This window comes from Papio anubis, chromosome 4 (genome assembly GCF_008728515.1).
Source record: "Papio anubis isolate 15944 chromosome 4, Panubis1.0, whole genome shotgun sequence".
NCBI lineage: Eukaryota > Metazoa > Chordata > Mammalia > Primates > Cercopithecidae > Papio > Papio anubis.
This window is the reverse complement of record NC_044979.1, coordinates 117,683,193-117,705,342: the sequence shown is the minus strand read 5'-3', so window position 1 is coordinate 117,705,342 and position 22,150 is coordinate 117,683,193. Positions and strand designations below refer to the sequence as shown.

The 22,150-nt window shown below is 46.7% G+C and overlaps 1 protein-coding gene across 1 annotated transcript in view; it reads left to right on the top strand.

The window, feature by feature from the left end:
• Positions 1-22,150, top strand: part of PKD1L1 (polycystin 1 like 1, transient receptor potential channel interacting) — a 216,094-nt gene that overhangs the window by 29,145 nt on the left and 164,799 nt on the right. The window contains 7 exon segments of the mRNA XM_031665407.1: positions 612-714; positions 7,295-7,410; positions 10,162-10,286; positions 11,031-11,143; positions 16,572-16,692; positions 17,284-17,501; positions 19,073-19,402. Of these exon segments, the coding sequence (XP_031521267.1) occupies positions 612-714; positions 7,295-7,410; positions 10,162-10,286; positions 11,031-11,143; positions 16,572-16,692; positions 17,284-17,501; positions 19,073-19,402 (1,126 nt within the window).

Genomic DNA, 22,150 nt, shown 5'->3' with positions numbered 1-22,150 from the left:
CGTGAGCCACCGTGCCCAGCTGACAGTTACAGTTTTTAATTCTCGGAACTCTCTCAGCTTCCATGTACAGTCTTTCCGTTGAGTAGCGATCTGTTTCAGGCAGCCACAAAGATCCCTACCTAAAACACACTTTTGTTTTATTTTGTTTTGTTTTTGAGGCAGAGTCTTATTCTATTGCCCAAGCTGAAGCACAGTAGTGCAATCTTGTCTCACTGCAACCTCCACCTCCTGGGTTCAAGCAATTCTCTCGCCTCAGCCTCCTGAGCAACTGGGATTACAGGTGCTTGCCACCACACCTGGCTATTTTTGTATTTTTAGTAGAGACGGGGTTTCACCATATTGGTCAGGCTGGTCTCAAACTTCTGGCCTCAAGTGATCCACCCACCTCGGCCTCCCAAAGTGCTGGGATTACAGGCAAGAACCACCACGTCTGTCGAAAGCACACTTCTTAGGAAGGAATTTGTCTGACAATGTTAGAAAACAAAAGCTGTTTCTGATTGGGAAAATGTTACCGGAGTTTGGATTTTTCTCTCTGTGTTTGATGTGTGTCCCGATAAGAGGTCACAAGTACAGAAGCTGGAAGCATTAAGCTCTGTTTCTTTGTCTTCCAGAGGATATAGGAAGAAGCTGGTCTGCTGACTGTGATACTCGTGACCAGCTTGCACAGGACATGGCTGAGGAGGCAGCCCAAAACATTTCTGGTGACCAAGAAAGGTGAGTTAGCACTGTTCTCAGAGGGTTTGGTAAGCTTGATTTTAAAGTATGCATTCAGAAATTTTCTTTCAAAAGTCATCACCTCTAGGATGTAGGCTCACTCTGGCATGGGTGGAGGGCCTGTACCAGGAGGGTGCAGTTGGCCAGCAAGGTCAGTTCAGAGGTTGGAGTTGGTGTTGAGAATGGATTTTTTCCTGAAGGCTTTTTAGAAGACTCCTCAAAGCGGATGCCTTCAGTCATGAGAAGTGCTGATTGCTCTTCCTGCAAATGCAGGATACCTTCCAAATTACAGGACTTTCTGCTGCCCCGTAGCAGACAAAGTTAAGCTACCTGCTTGTCTGCCAGGTCCCTTGCATGGAGACCAGGAGAAACCTGGCACAGGAAGAGATCATGGGGTCTTGGCCCATGGGTCTTATTTCTAAATCCTTTTCCCCATGCTCTGTGCACGCCAGCACCCATGTGTTGTTGAGGCTGGGCAGCCTGTGTGCTCTGCTGTTGGCTGTCTCATGGCAGTGTGACATGGTGTAAACCTCCATGCCCCCTTTCCTGGGCATGGGGCCAGCAAGGTGACCTGCCTGTGGGATGTGGTAAGAACCCAGGGAGGGTCCCCACTGTCCCCTGGCCTGGCGTGATGGGAGCCTGGGCCTGTAGATCTTGCCCAGTGGGGTACCCCGCTACTGCAGGTCACTTTACCTCCTCACCCCTAGATTTCTCATCCCGAAAATCTGAGTACCTCTGTTGTGACATCTGTAAACTCCAACGGGTCATTATAAAAATCAGTATCCTTGATGAATGCTTGCTGTCAGCATTTCTGCCTTTGCTAGCTTACTGTCTTTGTGCCGTCACCATCATTATATCAAAGAAACCCAAAGCAAACCAAGACAAGAAAGTGAGGCTGCACGTGTTAACAGGGTTGGCCACATTCATGCTTGGAAATTTCTTTGCCTTATGTCATTCACTGCTGCCAAGCTTTGTCTGATTTTGGCTACAATTTTTTCCCTTATTTTTTTTTTGTTACCCCATTTTTCTTTTATTCCAAATGCCCGTGCTCCTGCAGACTCCCAGAGTCTTGATACTGGCCCAATTTGACCTTCACTCCTATCAGCCAGGGAATTGCAAGGAGTTACCCCTTTGTCCTTAGAAGGGAAAGAAAAGCTGAGGACTGGAAGTTGCTGACTTGATGTTTTTTCCCCTGTATATTTCTACATCTTGTACTTGCAGAGCAACTAGTTCATGCACATACTAGCCATTGTAATTGGTGTCCAGGCCCCATTTCTGAAGTCATAGCCTTTTGGGGTTTCCTGAGTCACCTAAAGCAAGACAGTGGCTGATTTGGTTCGTAGAAACAGAAGAGGTTTTCTTGACTCTGCTGTATCCCTCATTTCCTGGAGTTAGGCCTGTAGTGTCTGTGTGTGGGTGTGTGTGGTATAGGACATGTGTGTGGGTACTGTGGTGTGTGGTCTGTGTATTATTATGTGGTGTGTGGTATAGATTATGTATCGGTGAATAGGTATAAGGTGTGTGTGTGTGATGCATGGTGTGTGCTGTGTGATGTGTGTATAATGTGTCGGTGTGTGTGGTGTTTCTGTGTGTGGTGTGTATGGTGTGTTTGGAGTGTGTGATGCTTATTAATGAATTAATGCGTGGTGTGAGTGTGTGGGTATTATTATATTATTATTGAGTATATGTAGTATTAATATGTGGCAGTGTTGGAGGTGTGTGAATTATTAGATTGTGGTATGTAGCTGGGTGTGAGGTAGCATGATGTCATGCCTTTGAAGCCAATGGGTACTATTGTGGGTGTGTGTGTGTGTGTGTTTAGAGTGTGTGTGTGGTGGGTGACTGGTGCGGTGTAGAGCCAGCCCTCTTGTGATGGCAGTGTGTGTGTGTGTGGAGTGTTGGGTATGTGGTGTGCACATGATGTATGTGTGGGAATATATTGTGCGATGCCATGTGGTGTGGTAGGTGTGTGGTGTCCGTGTATTATGTGAGTGTGTGATGTGTGAGTGTGTAATGTGTATATTGTGTGTGATGCTATTGTGGGTATGTATGTGGTGTTTGTGGTGTGGGTGGTATGTGTGGTGTGAATGTGTGGTGTGTATATTGTGTGTGATGCTGTGTGGTGTGCGTGTGTGGTGTTTGAGTGTGTGGTGTGAGTGTGGTATGTGTGGTGTGTATATTGTGTGTGATGCTGTGTGGTGTGGTGTATATTGTGTGTGAACGCCATTATGCTTTATGGTGTGTATTGATGTGTGAGTGTGTAATGTGTATATTGTGTGTGATGCTGTGTGGTGTGTGTGGTGTATGCCTGTGTGGTGTGTGTGTGAGTGTGTATTGTGTACATTTTGTGTGATGCTGTGTGGTGTGAGTGTGTGGTATATGCGTCGTGTGGTGTGTGTGGTGTGTGAGTGTGTGATGTGTGTGGTGTGTGTGTGGTATGTGTGTGGTGTGTGATGTGAATGTGAGTGTGTAGTGTGTATTTTGTGTTTGATGCTGCGTGGTGTGAGTGTGTGTGGTGTATGCATGTGTGGTATGTGTGATGTGTGTGATGTGAGTGTGAGTGTGTGGTGTATGCATGTGTGGTGTGTGTGGTGTGTGTGTGATGTGAGTGTGAGTGTGTAGTGTGTATATTGTGTGTGATGCTGTGGTATGTGTGTGTGGTGTGAGTGTGAGTGTGTGGTATATTCATGTGTGGTATGTGTGGTGTGTGTGGTGTGAGTGTGTGTATATTTTGTGGTGCTGGTATGTGTTGTGGTGTGAGTGTGAGTGTGTAGGGTGTATATTTTGTGTGATGCTGTGGTATGTGTGTGTGTGGTGTGAGTGTGTGAGTGTGTATATTTTGTGTGATGCTGTGGTATGTGTATTGTGTGTGTGTGGTGTGAGTGTGTGTGTGTGGTGTGAGTGTTGGTGTGATTTTTCATCTTCTCCCAGTTTCATCATCTTCCACATGTGACCCCCACAATCCATTTCCAGCTTGAATGATTTGCATTTACATTCCCTGGTCTCTAAAACTCATCCAGCAGAAAACTTAGCACAGTCCTTCAAGGGTGTTACAGTGCCTGGATCTTACCTTGGAGATGGTGATGGTGGAGTAGTTGGAATCCTATTCGAGGACCTTGATAAACAGAATCCCTACAGTGACAGTGAGTGAAAGTGTCTGGTCTAAACACTTAGTTGAGGCAGTAAAAAGAACACAGGAAAAGCCATCATGCAAAAGCCTGTCCAAGGTTATTTCCATCTGAGGGCCTGATGTAAGAGCCCAGCGTTGAACGCCAAGAAAGACCATCATTTTTCTGCTTCCCTGCCTAGTTCACTTTAAATCGGTTTGAATATGAGGTCTCTGCAGCTTCCAGCTTGCCAATATTTCATTTGTTGATATTGGTCAGCAAAACGTCCTTCTTCATTCCGACTTGTTGATGAGGAAGTGTCTGCCCCTTATGTGCTGAGGTGGACTAGCCCCAGAGCCTGCTCCAGCCCTCCCTGCCCCTGTCTTTATAACCAGGAGTGCCTGGCCAGAGCAGGTGAAATGGTTCAAGATAAGAGTTCAGCTCCAATGCTCTCATCTTCCAACTGCTCAAAAACACTCACTTTTTTTAAACTTTATTTTATTTTATTTTATTTTTACTTTAAGTTCTGGGATACATGTGCAGAATGTGCAGGTTTGTTACATAGGTATACATGTTCCATGGTGGTTTGCTGCACCTATCAACCAGTTATCTAAGTTTTAAGCCCTGCATGCATTAGGTATTTGTCCTAATGCTCTCCCTCCCCTTACCCCCAACCCCCAACAAGCCCCGAAAAACACTCGCTTTTAAGGAATTATAAGAGATCTGTCATGTAATTCAAACAAATGACTCAACTAGTTCCCTTGAGGCATCACAGACTGTGTTTGAGCCATCAGTATCATCCCATTCCCCAATGGCCACAGTTAACCAAGAGGAAGCCAGGTGCCTCTGTGAAAATGGTACTGATTCTGTGCCAGGGCCTGGGGGCCTGCCTCCTCCCAACACCAGGAAAAACAGCCTCCCTTGTATTTAAATTATCTCCCCCTTCCATTTTTTTATTTGAAAAGATTTCTGAAATCTCAAGGAATATTAGCTTTGCAGCGCTATCCTTGGCGCCTCTGTGAGTGGAGGACACCGCTGTTGGGGATGTGCTTTTCACCTTCTGAGAAGAAAGTTACTTCTCAAGGGCCAACTATGTCCCAGGAACCAGGGCTGGTGTTTTCTGTGGGTAGCACTTGGAAGTGATCCCGTTGTGGGGGCGTCTGAGAGGGTCTCAGAACCTGGTGGGTGCCAGGGCTATCTAACCTTGTGTGGGCCCAGAGTGGCGGGCAGTCTCACAGCCATCGGCTGTGAGGCACACACGGTGGACAGAGGTTAGGTTGGTCCTTTCCTCAATTTTATTTGCCCACCAGATCATTGCAGAAATCCTCTAAGTCTGATCTGGTCTGGTCTGTATGATTCCAAAGCTGTCCCCTTTTCTATTATTATTATTTTTTATTTTCTCATTTCTCTGGCCTTTGGAAGACAAGCATAGTTGAGAGTAGACAAGGAAATCCTTGGAATTATTCAACAGTTTGAGGCCTTTGACCTAGCAACCATCTTCATCTTCAAAATACAGCTTTGCACTTCCCTGCAAACTTTCCTCAACTATAAATAGTGTCCTCGTCTGCCCTCTGGTGGCGGCTTCTTGGGCATCAAGAACCAGACTTGTAAAAATTGGGTGAAACTGTCCAGTTTTATCTTTGTAGAAACCTTGTTTAAGATAAAGTAGATATCCTATAGACTTTATAGACATCCAAAATGGGTAAAAAAGAGAATTCTGAAGAGCTGAATGCATTTTTCAGGGGAAAGGTGGAACACAGCATCTAAGAACAAGGCGAACACCCTTAGCAGCTGGTTACCAAGCATTTAGCTAATACAGGGCGTCCCTTTCCGGAGTGACAGTCCTGGCAGCAGCCTCGTGAAGTAGGTCTGTGTCGCTCCTCTTAAACAGTGAAGGAGACTGACACAGAGAGGCAAGGTGACTGCCTGTGTCTAGAAGAAGTGGATGTAGAGCCTGCCCTTCTCCTTAGCACAGCAGCCTACATGGAGCCGGGAACTTGGCGATGGTTCCCATTGCCCTGTCGCTGGGAGTGGGCATGGAGGAGAAGCCTGAATCACACCATCCATTTCTGGCTGAATCAAGATCAGAACTCAGGAAACCCGCACCTTAGATCAGGACTATTTCACTCACTGCGCTTGATCTTTCTCAAGTCGATTGGTGCCAGACACAGATACCTCAGGACCCAAGGAGCCACAGGCTGAAAGGGAGTGACCAGGGACCAGATGACGACCCACAGTGATCTCTGCTGACAAATATGAGAGCAGCAGACAGCTGCCAAGGCCTAGGGAGTCCAGAGGGAAAGTCACCAGCTATGCCAAGGGGCAGAGCTCTGGGGCTGACTTCAGCTGCAGCTTGAGCTCTGGAGGCACACCTGTAGAGAGCTTTGAAGGAAGGTGCCATAGAATTGACGTCGGCTTTGGGTTTGCTGAGAACCAGGTTTAAACGTTGGCTCTGCCTCTCACTGATGGTGTGAACTTTGCTGAGTTAACTTGTTTTGCTGGGCCTCCATGATCCCATCTGCATTGCTGTTCTTGCATTGCTATAAAGAAATACCTGAGACTGAGAAAGGAGGTTTAATTGGCTCATGGTTCTGCAGGCTGTACAGGAAGCATAATGCTGGCATCTGCGACTGGGGAGGCCTCAGGAAGCTTACAATCGTGGTGGAAGGTGAAGGGGGAGCAGATGCATCACATGGCAACAGCAGGAGCAAGAGGAGGGGAGGAAATGCCACACACTTTTAAATGACCGTATCTTGGAGAACTCACAAAGACAGCACCAAGCCATGAGAGATCTGCCCCCGTGATCCAAACACCTCCCACCAGGCCTCACCTCTAGCATTGGAGATTACAATTCAACATGAGATTTGCACAGGGACAACTATCAAAATGATATCAGCATCTTAAAAAGTAACTGCACGGAACCTCTCAAGTCTGTTGTGGAGATGAACAGGGAGGATGCCATGCAGTGCCTACTCTGTGTCTGTGCTGGGGTCTCTCCCCAGGGCCATGGGTTCCATGCTGTTCCTTCCTGCAGCATGCCAGATCCCCATGGGCTGGAAGTATGTGCCCTCAGAGCTGCGAGTGAGCAGTGGGAATGGGGACAGTGAGGCAGGAAGAAAGGAGGAGGAAGAGGAGCCCTAGGGGCCACCAGGCCTTGCCCTGGAAGATCAGCTCTGTGCATCTGAACAGGAAGCCCTAGAGGCAGCAGGAAGAGAGATGGGTCTGTTCAGAGGCTGTTTTAGTAATCAGATGGGAACTATATTTCAGTTAATCTTCCAAAACAGACCCTGAGTTTGGGAAATATGAAGTGAAGAAACCATAGATGCAAGTCGTTTTTTTTGTTCATTTGGCAGCCAATTATGTACTTAATACATTTGTGGCAGAAATGTGGATATGGAAGGAAGAGTGGTCACAGGATGGCTGTGATTAAACGATTGTACTTAATTTTCCTCTGGTTATTTTCTTTCCCTTAGGTGTCTCCAGGCTGCCTGCTGCCTTTCCTTCGGTGGTGAGCTGTCTGTGAGCACTGACAAGAGCTGGGGTCTTCATCTGTGCAGCTGTAGCCCTCCTGGAGGTGGACTGTGGGTCGGTAAGGCCTTGGGGAAGGAGGCATGGCCACCATGACAAGAGTGTTGCTTTATTTCCCTGGTATAAAGAGGACATTTTCCACATGGGAATTTCATTTTCTGTTTTTAAGAAACAGAAGGAAGGTCAGAGTGATCTTAAACCTGCTGTTTTGCAAGTGCCTCTGACTTAAATAGTCCACATGCCAGGGTGGTATATTTTTAACTTCTTCACTGGGGCCCACCCCTGACTTTCTGCTTTAGGAGGTCTGGGGTGAGGCTGAGGAGCTCTGGGGGCCACACTTCGAGAACCACTGAGACTACAATGGGGCCTCCCAGAGCCCAGAAGGGGATACTTAGATTACAGGAGGTGTCTGCATGGCCACAGGTGTGGGGTTTTCCTCCTCCTCCTTAACACAGAGAGTATCTCTGTTTTCAATTTTTAAAATGAAAAGTCTAAAGTGTTGCCTAAAATGTCATTGCCAGGATTCCTTTAAGTAGAAGGAATTTTCGAGTTTTCAACTTAGGCTACACGTTTGGTAGACCTGAGAAACTGATTTTAAAAATTAAAATTTAAAAATTTTTTACATTTCTGAAGAGACAGATTTAAATGAAGTGTGGGGGGGGGGAGGAGGTGGGTGTGTGTCTGGCATCAATGTTGAAACAATGCAACGCCAACTCTTTTTGCAATTCTTATGTTAAGATCATGTGGAATTGGTACCTAAATGCCAGGGGTTTGCCTGATGTCCTGCTGCCGCTGCTTACGTACAGAGCATAATCATCACTGAGACAGCGAGGATTGCCAGGGAAGAAAGCTTTATCAGGTGCTGCAGATGAGGAGAAGGGAGATGAAGTCTCAATATGTCTCCCCAACTGACTAAAATGGGGGAGTTTATATAGCAGGGAAGGCAAGAAAACAAAAATTAAGAGAGGGGTGAGGAAGCAGTCTGAGGAATGAGGGGCCTGGCTGGATGCAGGGATCTGCTGGGTCCCTTTCCTGGGTTGGTTTCCTGAGGGAGGAACTCAGATAAGATGGATGTGAAGTCTCAAGTTTTAAGACTAGGAGAGTCAATTTCCATGTTTATTCAAAAAAACCTATAAATATCAGTGCTGTGGGACAATTAGGCCAATTTCAGGATTAGTTTCACTCATTTAGTTTATTTTTCCTTTTGTTCAATTTTGCGATTTTGTGTACTTTTTATGATTTTTTGTTTAATTTTTTCTGTTCAGGGTTGTGTCCACTTTTTTTTTCAGATAATTTGGGCGCAGTGACTTTGATGACTAATTAGTTTCAGAGAAATATGAGTCACTTGCCTATTCTAGCTTATTCCCAAACATTTTCTAAATCTTTCTTCCTCTCAGATGTGTCCAGTTCAGGAAATTGCTTCCTACCTCGGTTGGCGCATCCAACCTGCATGGGCGCTCAACGGCACTCGATGGTACTTGCAGCACATCACGTATTAGACAACCCTCGGGAGCACAGCCTTTGCTTTTTTCTCCGCTTTTATTGTCACAAGATATTAGTACACTGGACTCTTGACAGTAAATAGTGGCTTTGACTCACAGTGTTAACACTGGATTTGATATTGTCCTAGGCTAAACTTGAGAGTGTCCCGGGAGGCTAGGGGAAAGCTGCCTGCCGGCATCACTGCTGGGGTGCAGGGAGGAAGCCACGCCCCCCGTGAGGATGGCCCAGCCCTGGCCTGGAGCTCCTGGAGAACCTGCTGCTCTCGGCGGCCTGCAGGCCTTTGGGTTCCTTCTAGCCTGAGCAAAGCTGGCCAGAATAAGAGACTGGGGTTAAGGGAGGCCAGGCAGAAACAGGTTTCCTTGCGGGAACTCAGGTCTGAGGGAAAAGCAGCAGAGTGCTCCAGTCCCCCCTTCACCTGCCACCCCCACTTCCTTCCCCTCCTACCTGGGGATGCAAGGCCCTCCCCGAAGGGCAGAGGGGTGGGGGCTTCAGGGAAAGCAGCTCTTGCACCCAAGGCAGTCGCCTGGCTTCTTGCTGAGAGTGGCTCTGTGCAGGGCCAGGTCTAGCAGAAATATTTTCTTTTAACTTTTATTATGGACATTTTCAAACATCCGCATGAGTGGAGAGAATGGCATCACAAACACTCAAGGACCTGTCATCGCCGGCGACAGTTGTCAGCTGTGCGCAGATCCTATTCCAGCTACTCCCACAGGCATGGGACGTGGCAGGGCCCTCAGCCTCCCAGCTGGGTGGACACGGGCCCCGCTCACTGCCCAGCCTTCAGCCCTCAGAGATGGGAGGAGTGAACATCAGCCAGGTCCACGCTACTGTCAGGGCCAGATTGCCCGGGTGGGAACATCCTGCTTATAAACTTTGGAGTGTCTTTAATGGTCTTCCTGTTTGTTCAACAGTTCCCCCACCACTCCTTCAGACTCTGGTATTGCCCCCTCTACTACATACCACTGAGCAGGACCCTTGACCCTCGTTATTTTATGACCGGACCGCTGGGTGTTTCTGGAACAGGCATTCATTGTCAGTGTGGCTGGTGGTCGTGGGTTCCCTCATATTGCTTAGTGTGGGCTACACCTAAGACATTGTTTAAGCAAGGAAATAGAAAGAAAAGACACACTGCAGGACGCCAAAGCCCAAGGACACACATCTTCATGATCAGCCCGTTGTTAGGCCCGGGTGGCTTTGAACTTGTGTATAACTGAGGGCTTCTCCAGCTTTATTTTCTCACCTTCCCAGAACATTGCAGTCTTCAGAATCTGTTTGCTTGTTGTTGTTGTTGTTGTTGTTGTTTCTCTAGAGGTCTATGCTAATCACGTGCTTCTTATGAGGGATGGGAAGTGTGACTGTCCTCGGTGTGCTCTGAAGACAAAGGCAGAAGACCGGGAATCACAGAGTCCATCCTCATTGCCTTCTGGGCAGAAGGTATTCCTGGATCTGGGGAAATTCGGCTTTTCTTCCTGAATACAGTACATGTACAGTACAGCTCAAAAGCACCTCCATGTTTCAGCAGGAATTTATCAGGGATTGTTTTGCTATCATGTGTGTTTGTGCCAGTGAAGCAAGTGTGACTTATAAAGTCTTAATTCAGCTCCAGAGTGTAGTTCCACAGATGAGAAGTGCAGGCAGGGGTAGCCCAGCCCAGAGGAGTAGGGGATAGCCCTCAGATGGGGAGTGAGGGGGTAGCCCTCAGATGGGGAGTGAGGGGGTAGCCCTCAGGTGGGGAGTAGGGGATACCCCAGGGTGGGGAGTGGGGGTGCCCCCGGGGTGGGGAGTAGGGGCTGCCCCCAGATGGCTCCAGCACAGACAAGGCTTCCAGCAGCCAAAGCACCGAAACCCTGCTTATCTTGCACAGTGTGAGGAGCTCTTTGAAGACCCTATTAATTAACACTAGGCAACCTGGAGGTTTGTGAATTCCCTTGCAGCACGACCCCCAGCAGATGCTGTTATGGCTACGTGTTTGCTTTCTTGCTTCCTCTGGCCGAAGGCGAGCCCTGGGAGGATGAAGCTGTCTGCTTTCCTCGCCGTTGCTTCTCTGGTGCCCAGCACAGTGCCGGGTGCACAGCAGGGGTCCACCGCTATTCTGTTAACGAAGTAATGTTACTTTCCCAAATGTACTGGGTTTTCATAAGCAGCTCTCTCACGTTGTTTTATTATTTTTTCTTACAGAACATTTGGAAAACAACTAGTAAAGCAGTGTTAAGTGTTGTTAATGAAAAAACACAGGCTGTTGTTAATGAAAAAACACAGGCGCCTCTGGATTGTGATCACAGTGCTGATAGGTATGTCAATGTACCATGGCGAAATCTTGCTTTTCTGAACATGCAAATGATATGAGACTTACAAAGAATTGCTCAGATGTGAAAGTGGATGCTTGTTCCTACATGGCCCGAGGGTGGGTTAGCAAATGCAGCTCTTAAATTGGTGGAAAAAAGAATGGTGTTCTGAAGTTAATTTGCTGGAGTAGACCAGGTAGTATGACAAACCCCCGAATGCTGGGAGCCGTACAAGGTGATGTCATACAAGAATCGTCATTGTCTCCATTATGAACTCTGGGAAGGAATATGGTGAGCCTTCCAGGTACAAGCACTCGACATGATGGTAATTGGTTATTTCATGGTGCATAACATACAGACTTTAAGACAGCATTCGATGAACCTTGAAGACATTATGCTTTGTGAGATAACCAGTCACAAAAAGACACATCCTTTATAATTCTACTTATGCGAGGTCCCTAGAGTAGTCACATTCATAGACACTGAAAGGAGAGTGGGGTAGTTGCCAGGGGCTGTGGTGGAGAGGAACGGAGGGTTGCTTAATGGGTACAGAGCTTCAGTTTTGCAGGATAGGAAAGTCCTAAAAAGATACTGCACAACCATGTACGTGTGCATACACTTAACACCACTGAACTGTGCCTTCAAATAGTTCAGATGGTAAATTTTATGTTTTTTTTTTTTCGTCGCAGTTTAAAAAAACACAATAGCACCAGACAATACAAAATTCAAAGTAGGCATAATTTAAAAAAATAGTTGGCCGCCTTCTGGATTCTCTAGTGTCACACTGTACCTGAAATCGATGGTTTTACTCCTTCTAATGGAAATTAAACATTGAATGATACAAAGAACAAATGTAACTTTTCTTTCTTAAAGGAAAAACATGGGTAAATGTAGATGTTTGTTTTCCTCATTATTATTCAGTTCCACTGTTTTCACTGATGCGACTTTTCCCTTCATGTTATTGTTCAAAGGCAGTGACTGGTAATGGCCCATCAATGTTGCCAAGAACAGCTAAACTGATCACAGTTCTTTCTGATCTACCTCCAATCCACCTGATCTTTACTCTTGATCTGCTGCTATAATATTGCTCCTTTTATTTATTTATTTTTATTTTTATTTATTTATTTTTTTTTGAGACGGAGTCTCGCTCTGTCACCCAGGCTGGAGTGCAGTGGCCGGATCTCCGCTCACTGCAAGCTCCACCTCCCGGGCTTACGCCATTCTCCTGTCTCAGCCTCCCGAGTAGCTGGGACTACAGGCGCCCGCCACCTCACCCGGCTAGTTTTTTGTATTTTTTAATAGAGACGGGGTTTCACCGTGTTAGCCAGGATGGTCTCGATCTCCTGACCTCGTGATCCGCCCGTCTCGGCCTCCCAAAGTGCTGGGATTACAGGCTTGAGCCACTGCGCCCGGCCTTCCTTTTATTTATTTGTAAGATCCTCAAACCTGACAGGAAAGGAGGCAGGGCAGAGCATGAAGCTGGCACCGTGCCCTGGGAGACCACGGGCAAAGTCCAACCTGTGACCATGGATGCACCTGATTCAGCCCCTAGGTGGAAATTTAGGAAAAGAAGAATCCTTGACAGCCAGCTGTGAGGGCAGCCCACGCTGCACACCTGACTGTGTTCCCCACCATAGTAGTCTCCGAGTCTTTGCTGGCAGCAGTACTGGGGAGAATTGGATCCCCCCGACAGTTTGTGACCCAGAAACTTGGATGTGTGGGCCCAGGACTGTTGTTTTTTGGACTCCATTTTGCTAACAATAAGCCTACCTTTTATGGCCAGATTTGTCTGTCTGTCCCCCGGAAATATGATGACTGAGGCCCTGTGTAGCATCCATTTCAGGGTAGAGCATCTCTGTGTGAAATTCTTACTTCTTTTGGATTCTAGTGGGTAGACTGGTGCATCCCCTGGAGCCCCAGTTAAGAAAACTCATTCTTTGCAGCTTGAACAGAATGATTTTCTCCGATGCTTGGGTCAATGAATGAAGAATTTCACAGCTTATTTTTGAGAAATTATTTCAAGACTTAGCTAAGGTGCAAGTAACTGTTCAATGAGAGAGAAATCTTCAAGTGGAATCAGCACTCCCTGTGTGCTGCCACGGGAATGTCATTCCTGTCCTCTGCTGAAACCTGGCAATGCAGGCAGGGCCTGTGAATACACACGGGAAACAAGAGCGGGGTGGGGTCTCCCTATGTGGCAGCTCATTGACTCCAGCTCCCACCTCCTGCTTAGCTGCTGCAGTCTGTCTTGGGCCCTCACTGGTTACAAATCTGAAGTGCTTGGGTGAGCAAACCTCTGGCCTGTGTGCTTGCTTAGAAGGAAAGGGTCTTCCTTCCTAGGAACAGAAGACCTTCTTAGCTGTGAGCAGAGTGAAGCCTGGTGGGGGTACTCTTGTGTCTGTCTCCTGAGGCCTGAGCACAATCCCCTCCACCCCCAAGCCAGTCCCAGTTCTGAGGCCCTTTACTTTTGTGACTGAATCACAATCAATCAAAGCCTGACATTGTGGAAAGACACAAACATGCATGGACCTTAATCTGGATAGACACGGGTGCCTTTTTCTTTTTTCCCAGGACACAGCTAAGACATGCGGATTTGTTGTTGTTGTTGTTTTCCTAAAGAGAATCACTACATTAAGAACTAAAGGGATATAAAGGGGAAAAATAGAAAGCAAGTGACTCGGATGATGACTGGACTAAAAATATGTCACATTAGGAACAGCTGAAGTGACTTCAGATGTCCCTCGGAGGACAGAAGAGCCGGGTTGACATGCCGCTGGAAGTGCTTAGAAGTGGGCTTCAGCTGACGGAGTGGACAGCATGTAGGCCACCGCACCACAAGCCCCAGAGCCGAAGTGTCATGAGTAGTGCAAGGTTACAGATAACCAGGTCCACGCATGTTTGTGTCTTTCCACAACGTCAGGCTTTTATTGATTGTGATTCAATCACAAAAGCCATGAGCTACATGGACCTCTTGAGGAGGCAGTTCTCCATAGTACTTCCCATTCACTTGGCAGTCAGAGCCGCGGGCACACAGGCTGATGCCACTCTGTCAGTCAGTATTGCAAACCATGCATAATAGTATACTTAACCTATAATTGTTATAGATTAAACATTCCACGGCAAACAAAGTAACACTTAACATCAATAAGAAAAAGAGATAGGAGAAAGGGTTAATGAACCAGTCCAGGGGGAGCCAAGAAGACAAAAGGAGTCCCAGTCTGAGCCGAATGGTTCATCAGTCTTACAAGAAAATCTTGGCCGGGCGCAGTGGCTCAAGCCTGTAATCCCAGCACTTTGGGAGGCTGAGACGGGTGGATCATAAGGTTAGGAGATCGAGACTATCCTGGCTAACACGGTGAAACCCTGTCTCTACTAAAAAAGTACAAAGAAAAAAAAAACTAGCCGGGCGAGGTGGCGGTCGCCTGTAGTCCCAACTACTCGGGAGGCTGAGGCAGGAGAATGGCATAAACCCGGGAGGCAGAGCTTGCAGTGAGCCAAGGTTGCGCCACTGCACTCCAGCCTGGGCGACAGAGTGAGACTCTGTCTCAAAAAAAAAAAAAAGAAAGAAAGAAAATCTTGAAGGTAGTAGAGCCTCTGGCGGCAGATGCCAAGCTGTCATCACAAGTGACTACAAGAAAGTGGCAGTTAAGATGACCATTTGGAACTGTTCACGCCTAATCTTGTATGGTCACAGGGCCCTCTGGTGAGAACCGATAGTGGAAGAGTGTGCTGGTGTCCTTATCTAATTGGATGCAGTCTTTATTTTTTTGATTTGTTTATTAAACCAAACATCTTCTCCTTGTTGGCAGAGTGCCCTGTGAAAAGAAATGGAGCCTTTTTCTAAGGTGGGGTTAGTTATGTCATGGGTACTCCGTACACAAAGGCTGATGATGGTGAAGAGAGGGTTGGGGACAAAGGGGCGGCCCAGGCAGTGGCATGGTAGTCACTGTGAGCGTCCCAGGACCAGGACGTTGCGTTGGATTTGAGGTTAAGTGCAGTCCACATTGTTGACCTAAAGGAAGAAACCAAGGCAAAGTTAATAAATGGGGAGTTTATTTGGGCCAAGGCTGAGCACTGCAGCATGGGAAACACTGGGAAGTGCTTTAGAGAACAAATGAGAGGCTCAAGTTTTAAAGAAAAAATGACGACTCAGGAGAGGAGGAGGCAATTACAGAAGTTGTTCCTCAGGAATTCTCATTGGTTTACAGAAATAGCATTGGTCAGTGATTGGCTATACAGGGTTGAACTATAAGGTGGATGGCATTTTTTGGCTACTTGGCGTCAAGTCAGTTTAGAGCCCACATAGCAAGTGGCTTCAAGAGGTCATTATTTAGCTCAAGTGGAATGAGACATAACTGCTGTCATATTTTAATGCCTCTCTGGGCCTGATCATGTAAAGGGGCTTGCATTCCTCAGATAAAACTTTTTTTTCTTTCTTATCATCTAATAGTTTACTCTTCACCAGGGCAGGTCTATTCTCTGAGCTCCGTGTTAACAGACACAGACACTGAGCCTCAGCTGAGGCACTAGAATAGTGACTCTTGTGTAGGTGGGGACTGAGCTCCACAGCCTCTGACCCAGAGCCTGTCACCTTAACTCTTCTGCAGAGCAGAGCAAGCCCAGAGCCAGTCGGCTGCAGGCATCGGAAATACTCGTCGTGGATTTTTCTCATGCAGGATTATAATGCTGGCCTGGCCTTGCCACAGCCTGAGACAGAGACACTCACCTCACTGGAGCCATGTTGGGGAAGGGAGGCTGAGAGTCAGGCTGGTCTTGCCAGAGGAGGAGCCTGGAGCTGCAGCTAAGAAAGGAACCGCTGTGCCTCACTCCCTCCTGCAGGGCTCGCTGGGGCTCATCAGCAGGGTGAGGTGGTGATAACAGCTGAAAACAGGGTCCTATGACAGGGGAACACAAAGATGACCAGCTAAATGGCCCTTGTCCCTGCTGGCCGGAGGCACGGTCCTTGAGTCCCATTCCCAAGCCCTGCCTCCTTGCCAGGCTTTGACTGCTAGGCAAGTAGTTGCCACCAGGCCTCCCGCGGTGCCCCCTCAGTCACTGCATCACAGTATGTTCCAGCCGAGTCCAGGCCCCACGGGGCAGACAGAGCACATTTTGTACGTGACTCGCCCCTTTGGGTGAACTGTCTGAAGCAGTGTCCTAAGTGGGCGTGGATTTTAGTCAATGGTTTAATAAGCTCTACTCTACCTAAGACTTCTCTCTCGAGTGCCTGCAGCAGCCCCGCTGGTTTGGCTTCTGACCACATCATATTCCCATGGTCAGCCTGGGCCTGACTCCCAGGAATGGGCCTGCGATCACAGCGAGGGAATTTCCAGCAAAGCCTGGGGAACGGCATGATTCGTAATCAAATAAGCCAGATACATGACTGAAACATGACTGGGTTTCCTTTTCTTTCTGCACTTTCCTTCCCATACAGAATTCCCCACAAACCTTCCATTATAATCGCGAGGGTCTGGAGCAGTGGTGGCCCCAGGTTCCATCACAGGCGGCTGTGTGCCACTGGGACCACGGACAGCACATTCTCTGGCCTTCTCCAGGTTGGTATCTAACCCCTGCCATTGAATTTCATCAGAAAGCCGCTGGTGAGCATCTGGGAGACTCATCCGTACGGAGGCGGCCTCAGAGTTTGTCAGTGAAGCGTATTTTGCCTTTTTAAGTCATTTGGACACTGCTCAGGCAGTTTGAAGGCAGCACTAAAATTTGTCACCACAGTAAGGGAAAATAGACTTTACATTTTTGCTGTCTGTAAGAGCGCCATCTCTCAGCTGACAACCTTATAGAGTTATAGATGACCTTATGAAGTTGCTAATTTTCTATTGGCTTAGCTGAGGGGATAACACGAACTTCCAATACTAAGCAACCCTGAAATTCCTGATCAAACATGTCTCATAGTTCTAGCTGGTGCCAGCTGGGCACTTTCTTGGCTAGTATGCTGGAAAGGGTGAGTCCTACCACTCATGACATAGCACCAACGCATGGGGCCAACATGTGGTCGCCCAACCAAATAGCAGAGACCTCAGCAGCAGTGGGGCTCTTTATTAAATTGGCTTTTTGAGCGTGGAGGACATCAACTACTGATGCCGGACGAGGCCGTTCAATAAATCCTGAGCTGTTCTTAAACTTTTAAGGTCCAGGGCACCTCTTCTGCGGCAGCTCCCTGCAGCCTGAAGATGGAGGCTTCCTGCTGTGTCCTGAGACTGCTGTGCTGTGCGGAGGACACGGCCATGGGGCTGCTTCCTGGGACTGTCTCGATGGAGACCCCCACCGAGGTGGCCAGACCCACTCAGACCAGCTCCAAGCGAGTACCCCTGTGGCCGATTTCCCATTTTCCCACTTCTCCCAGAAGGTAAGGGGAAGGAGGTGTGGAGGCCAGCATCACTTCTTCATCCCCAGTCTGGAGCCATCCATGCCTAATCGTTGGTGATTTTAGTATCTTCGTTGTTTGCTTTAATTATCATTGCAGTTAAGTCCAGTGACTTTCAAGTTACGATGGTGTAAACGTAATTGGCCACTGTTTGCCATCAGGGACCCATGTCACTTGGTTGCCTTTATGTTTCCTATCAATCACATACTGAGACTGAGGCTTTGTCTGACTGTGTATATTTTTTGTTGTTGTTGTTTGTTTTTTTGACAGAGTCTCGCTCTGTCACCCAAGCTGGAGTGAAGTGGCACAATCTCAGCTCACTGCAACCTCCGCCTCCCGGATTCAAGTGATTCTGTTGCCTCAGCCTCCTGAGTAGCTGGGACTACAGGCGCCTGCCATCACACCTGGCTACTTTTTGTATTTTTAGTAGAGATGGGGTTTCACCATGTTGGTCAGACTGGTCTTGATCTCTTGACCTCGTGATCCACCCACCTCGGCCTCCCAAAGTTCTGGGATTACAGGCATGAGCCCGGCTGACTGTGTGTATTTTTTTTTTTTTTTTTTTTTTTGAGACAGAGTTTTGCTCCGTCACCCAGGCTGGAGTGCAGTGGTGCGATCTCAGCTCACTGCAAGCTCTGCCTTCCGGGTTTATGCCATTCTCTTGCCTCAACCTCCCGAGTAGCTGGGACTACAGGTGCCCGCCACCACGCCCGGCTAATTTTTTGGATTTTTAGTAGAGACGGGATTTCACCATGTTAGCCAGGATGGTCTCGATTTCCTGACCCTGTGATCCACCCGCCTGTGTGTATTTTTAACGGGACATGCACAGCACACTGGGAGAGGAAAAAAAAAAAAAAACATGGGAGCATGAGAATTGGCCGTTAAGATACTTAAGCCGTTTCCATGATCTTCCTTTTCCTTTCTTTAATCTTTCGTTTATGCCATGTATTGGTACCAACACCATATGCTTTACTCAAGACCAGCTTTTAACACATATATGATGATCACAAAAGTCCTGTGTGATTGGAAGCTGAGACGAGTATCCTAGACTATTCCCAACTCCCCAACCGATTTGCAGCACAAGGAGCTAGGGAGAAATGTAGAAAGGATGACACCCACCCTCACGGGGAGCTTTTCACAAAAACACAGGAAGTAGTGACTTGTGGGAGATACCATCTTTCATGTCCATTAAATCAGTGATGAGAGAAACTCTACCTTTTACTATTAGTAATGTAGCTAGAGCAGTGACTCCCAAACTTTTGCTGACCTCAGATTCACCTGGGGGCTTGCTGGCCCCACCCCAGTTTCTGACCCAGTGGGTCTGGGGTGGGTGAAGAATTCGCATGTCTCACAAGTGCTCAGGTGATGCTGATGCTGCTGGCCCTGGGACCCTATTCTGAGAACCAGTGGAAGTGAAGCCTTTCATCAGGTTTCTCAGACTTGGCTTCTAGCTAGTTGGACCCAGCCCAGGCTGCTTGGCTTCTGCCTTCCCAACCCACCTGGCAGTGTGGTCCACTGTCATGAAATTTGAAGCCTCTCCCTCTCTCCCACAGCTCCCACAGCCTTCCACCCGGCACTCCTCGCACCCCCAGCTTCATGGCATTGCAGTCTGGTTCTGAGATCCTCTATCCCCCTACTCAGCATCCTCCTGTGGCCATCCTAGCTCAAAATTCTGATAACTCCATGAACTCTGTTCTCGATTGCTCCCCGGAAATGGAAGCTCGGGCACCTCCAAATCTGGGATTCCATGTTCATATGGCTTCTGGAGAGGCTCTCTGTCTGATGATGGATTTTGGGGACAGCTCTGGGGTTGAAATGAGGCTACACAACATGTCTGAGGCAATGGCGGTGACTGCCTACCACCAGTACTCAAAAGGTAAGGTGCACAGTGTCCTTTTCAGGAGCCTGGGAAGGAGATCCTGAGCTAGGAGACCCAAGAGGCAGTGTTGGGAATAGAAAGAAACCACATTCCATTTCTCTGGACTCAGCCAAGCTTCCTGGCTCTAAGAATAGTAGTTCAGTGGTGCACTGCGGATGTAGGTGGGTTTGTGCAATGTGTTTTGCACTGTGACCAACTCTACATACTTCATCGCATTTAATCTTTCCACCTGCCTTGTGAGGTAGGGGTGGTGAGGCTGAGGGATTTGTCCTGAGGTCCCAAAGCTAATGTACTGGCGCTTCATCCTACACAGAAGCAGAATTCTAAAAATAATAACTATTGAAAAATTACTCAAATTGTCCTTCAAGTACATGAACACACATATACACACACACAGTGTTGTATATGAATTCTTTTGCACTAAAATTTCCAACATTTTGTAGTCTCAACCAAAGTAAGAAAAAAATTCTTTACATTCCAGTGTCTACTCAGACAACTACTAAACCCCTAGAGATGATGATTGGGGGTGGAGGGTGAGTGGAGAGTTCTGATATTTTACCACTTATGGATCGGATTTAATTTTTTCTTTTTTTTTTCTTTCATTATTTCTTCCTTTTTTTTTTTTTTTTTTTTCTGAGACAAAGTCTTGTTCTGTTGCCCAGGCTGGAGTGCAGTGGCCCAATCTCAGCTCACTGCAATCTCCACCTCCTGGGTTCAAGGGATCCTCCCACCTCAGCCTCCCAAGTAGCTGGGATTACGGGTGTGCACCACCACGCCCAGCTAATTTTTTGTATTTTTAGTAGAGATGGGGTTTCACTCTGTTGGCCTAGCTGTTCTCAAACTCCTGACCTCAAGAGATCTGCCTGCGTAGGCCTCCCAAAGTGCTGGTGTGAGCTACTGCACCTTCACGCCCCCTTTTTTTTTAAAAGTTACTTTTTGAACATGTACATTCTCTTGGTGTAAACTCCCACATTCTAGAAAGATATATAATAAAAAGTCCTTTTCTATTGACCCACAGTCAACTACTGCCTTCTACTTCTTATTTCTTTTATGTGTATAAGCAAGTATAAATGTTGTTTCCCCTCCTTTCCACAAATGGAAGTATACCATGCACATGTCCCACTCCTTGCTCACTTAAATGCATATCCATATCTAGACAGGCTCCCCTGTCTACACAGAAAGGGCTTCCCTGGTTTTTGGTGTAGTTGCTGAGTAGTCCATTAATTTAATGGACCAAATGTACTCAGCTATTTCTTTTTACGGGTGGACATTGAAATTGTTTCTGATCTTTCAGTATTGCAAACAACATTGCAGTGAATAATTACATGTGTATGTCATTTAATGGAAAGGCAAGATTATTGCTTCAAATGCTATGTGCATCTGTAATTGATAGTTATTGCTAAATTGCTTTTGATTAGGACTCTTGTCCGGTTTACATTCCTGTGAACAATGTAGATATCAATATAATAGGTAAAAACAGTATCTTTCTGAAGTATTAAAATTTGCATTTTATTAGGTTCATCCTTGTCAGCTGCCAGTATATGACCATATTCAACCAAATAGAGCACTTTCACAGTTCCATCTAATATGGGGTTTCCATGAGCTCTTTTAGTTATTAAGAAAATTTGTCTGTTTAGTATACATTGCAAATTTTTATTTTTCAATTTGTCATTTGTGTTTTGGTTTTACTTATAGTTTTTTTTTTCTTTTCATGTAGGAATTTTTAACTTTTATTAAGTATACTTTATCAACCCTTTATTTTATGGTTTCTGAGTTTTATGTCGTAGTTAGAAATTCCTTACTCTAAGTTTATGGAACAATTCTTTCATGGTTTCTCCTAGAGTTTTTATTATTCTGTCTTCTCATTTAAATACTGAATGCATTTGAATACATAGCCTGGCATAAAGCCTGCATTGTAGATTCCATTTGACTGTTTCCTGAATGGCCACCCATTTGACTCAGCATCATTTGCTGGAAGATTCGGTTGCCACACTGATGGGGCGTGCTCCCTCTACCTACGCTGGCTTCCTCTCTGCCCTCAGGTGGTTTGCTGGCATCCCTTGTCACTCATCTTCACTAGCGTGGCCACCCATTCAGCTCAGCGTCATTTGCTGGAATTCAGTTGCCACACTGATGGGGTGTGCTGCCTGTACCAACGCTGGGTTCATCTCTTCCCTCAGGCAATTTGCTGGTGGCTTCCCTTGTCACTCATCTTCTCTAGCATTATTCTTGCCATTTTTGCTTGTTTATTTTTCCACATGAACTTTAGACTCATACTGACTAGTATAAAAATATCTTATTGGTATTTTTATTTAAATCATGTGTTGATAAAGAATCAAACTAAGTAAAATTTTTGAATAGATTTGTTCTGAGCCAAATATGAGTGACCATGGCCTGAGGCACAGTCTCAAGAGGTCCTAAGAACTTGTGCCCAAGGTGGTCATGCTACAGCTTAGTTTTATACATTTTAGGGAGATGTAAGACATCAATCAATACATTTAAGATATACATTGGTTCTGTCCGGAAAGGTGGGACAGCTCAAAGATGGGGGTAGGAGGAGGCTTCCAGGTCATAGGTGGATACAAAGATTTTCTGATTGGCAGTTGGTTGAAAGAGTTAAGTTATTATCTAAAGACCTGGAATCAATAGAAAGGAGTGTCTGGGTGAAAATAAGGGGTGGTGAAGATCAAAGTTTTTATCATACGGACAAAGCCTCCAGGTAGCAGCCTTCAGAGAGAATAGATTGTAAATG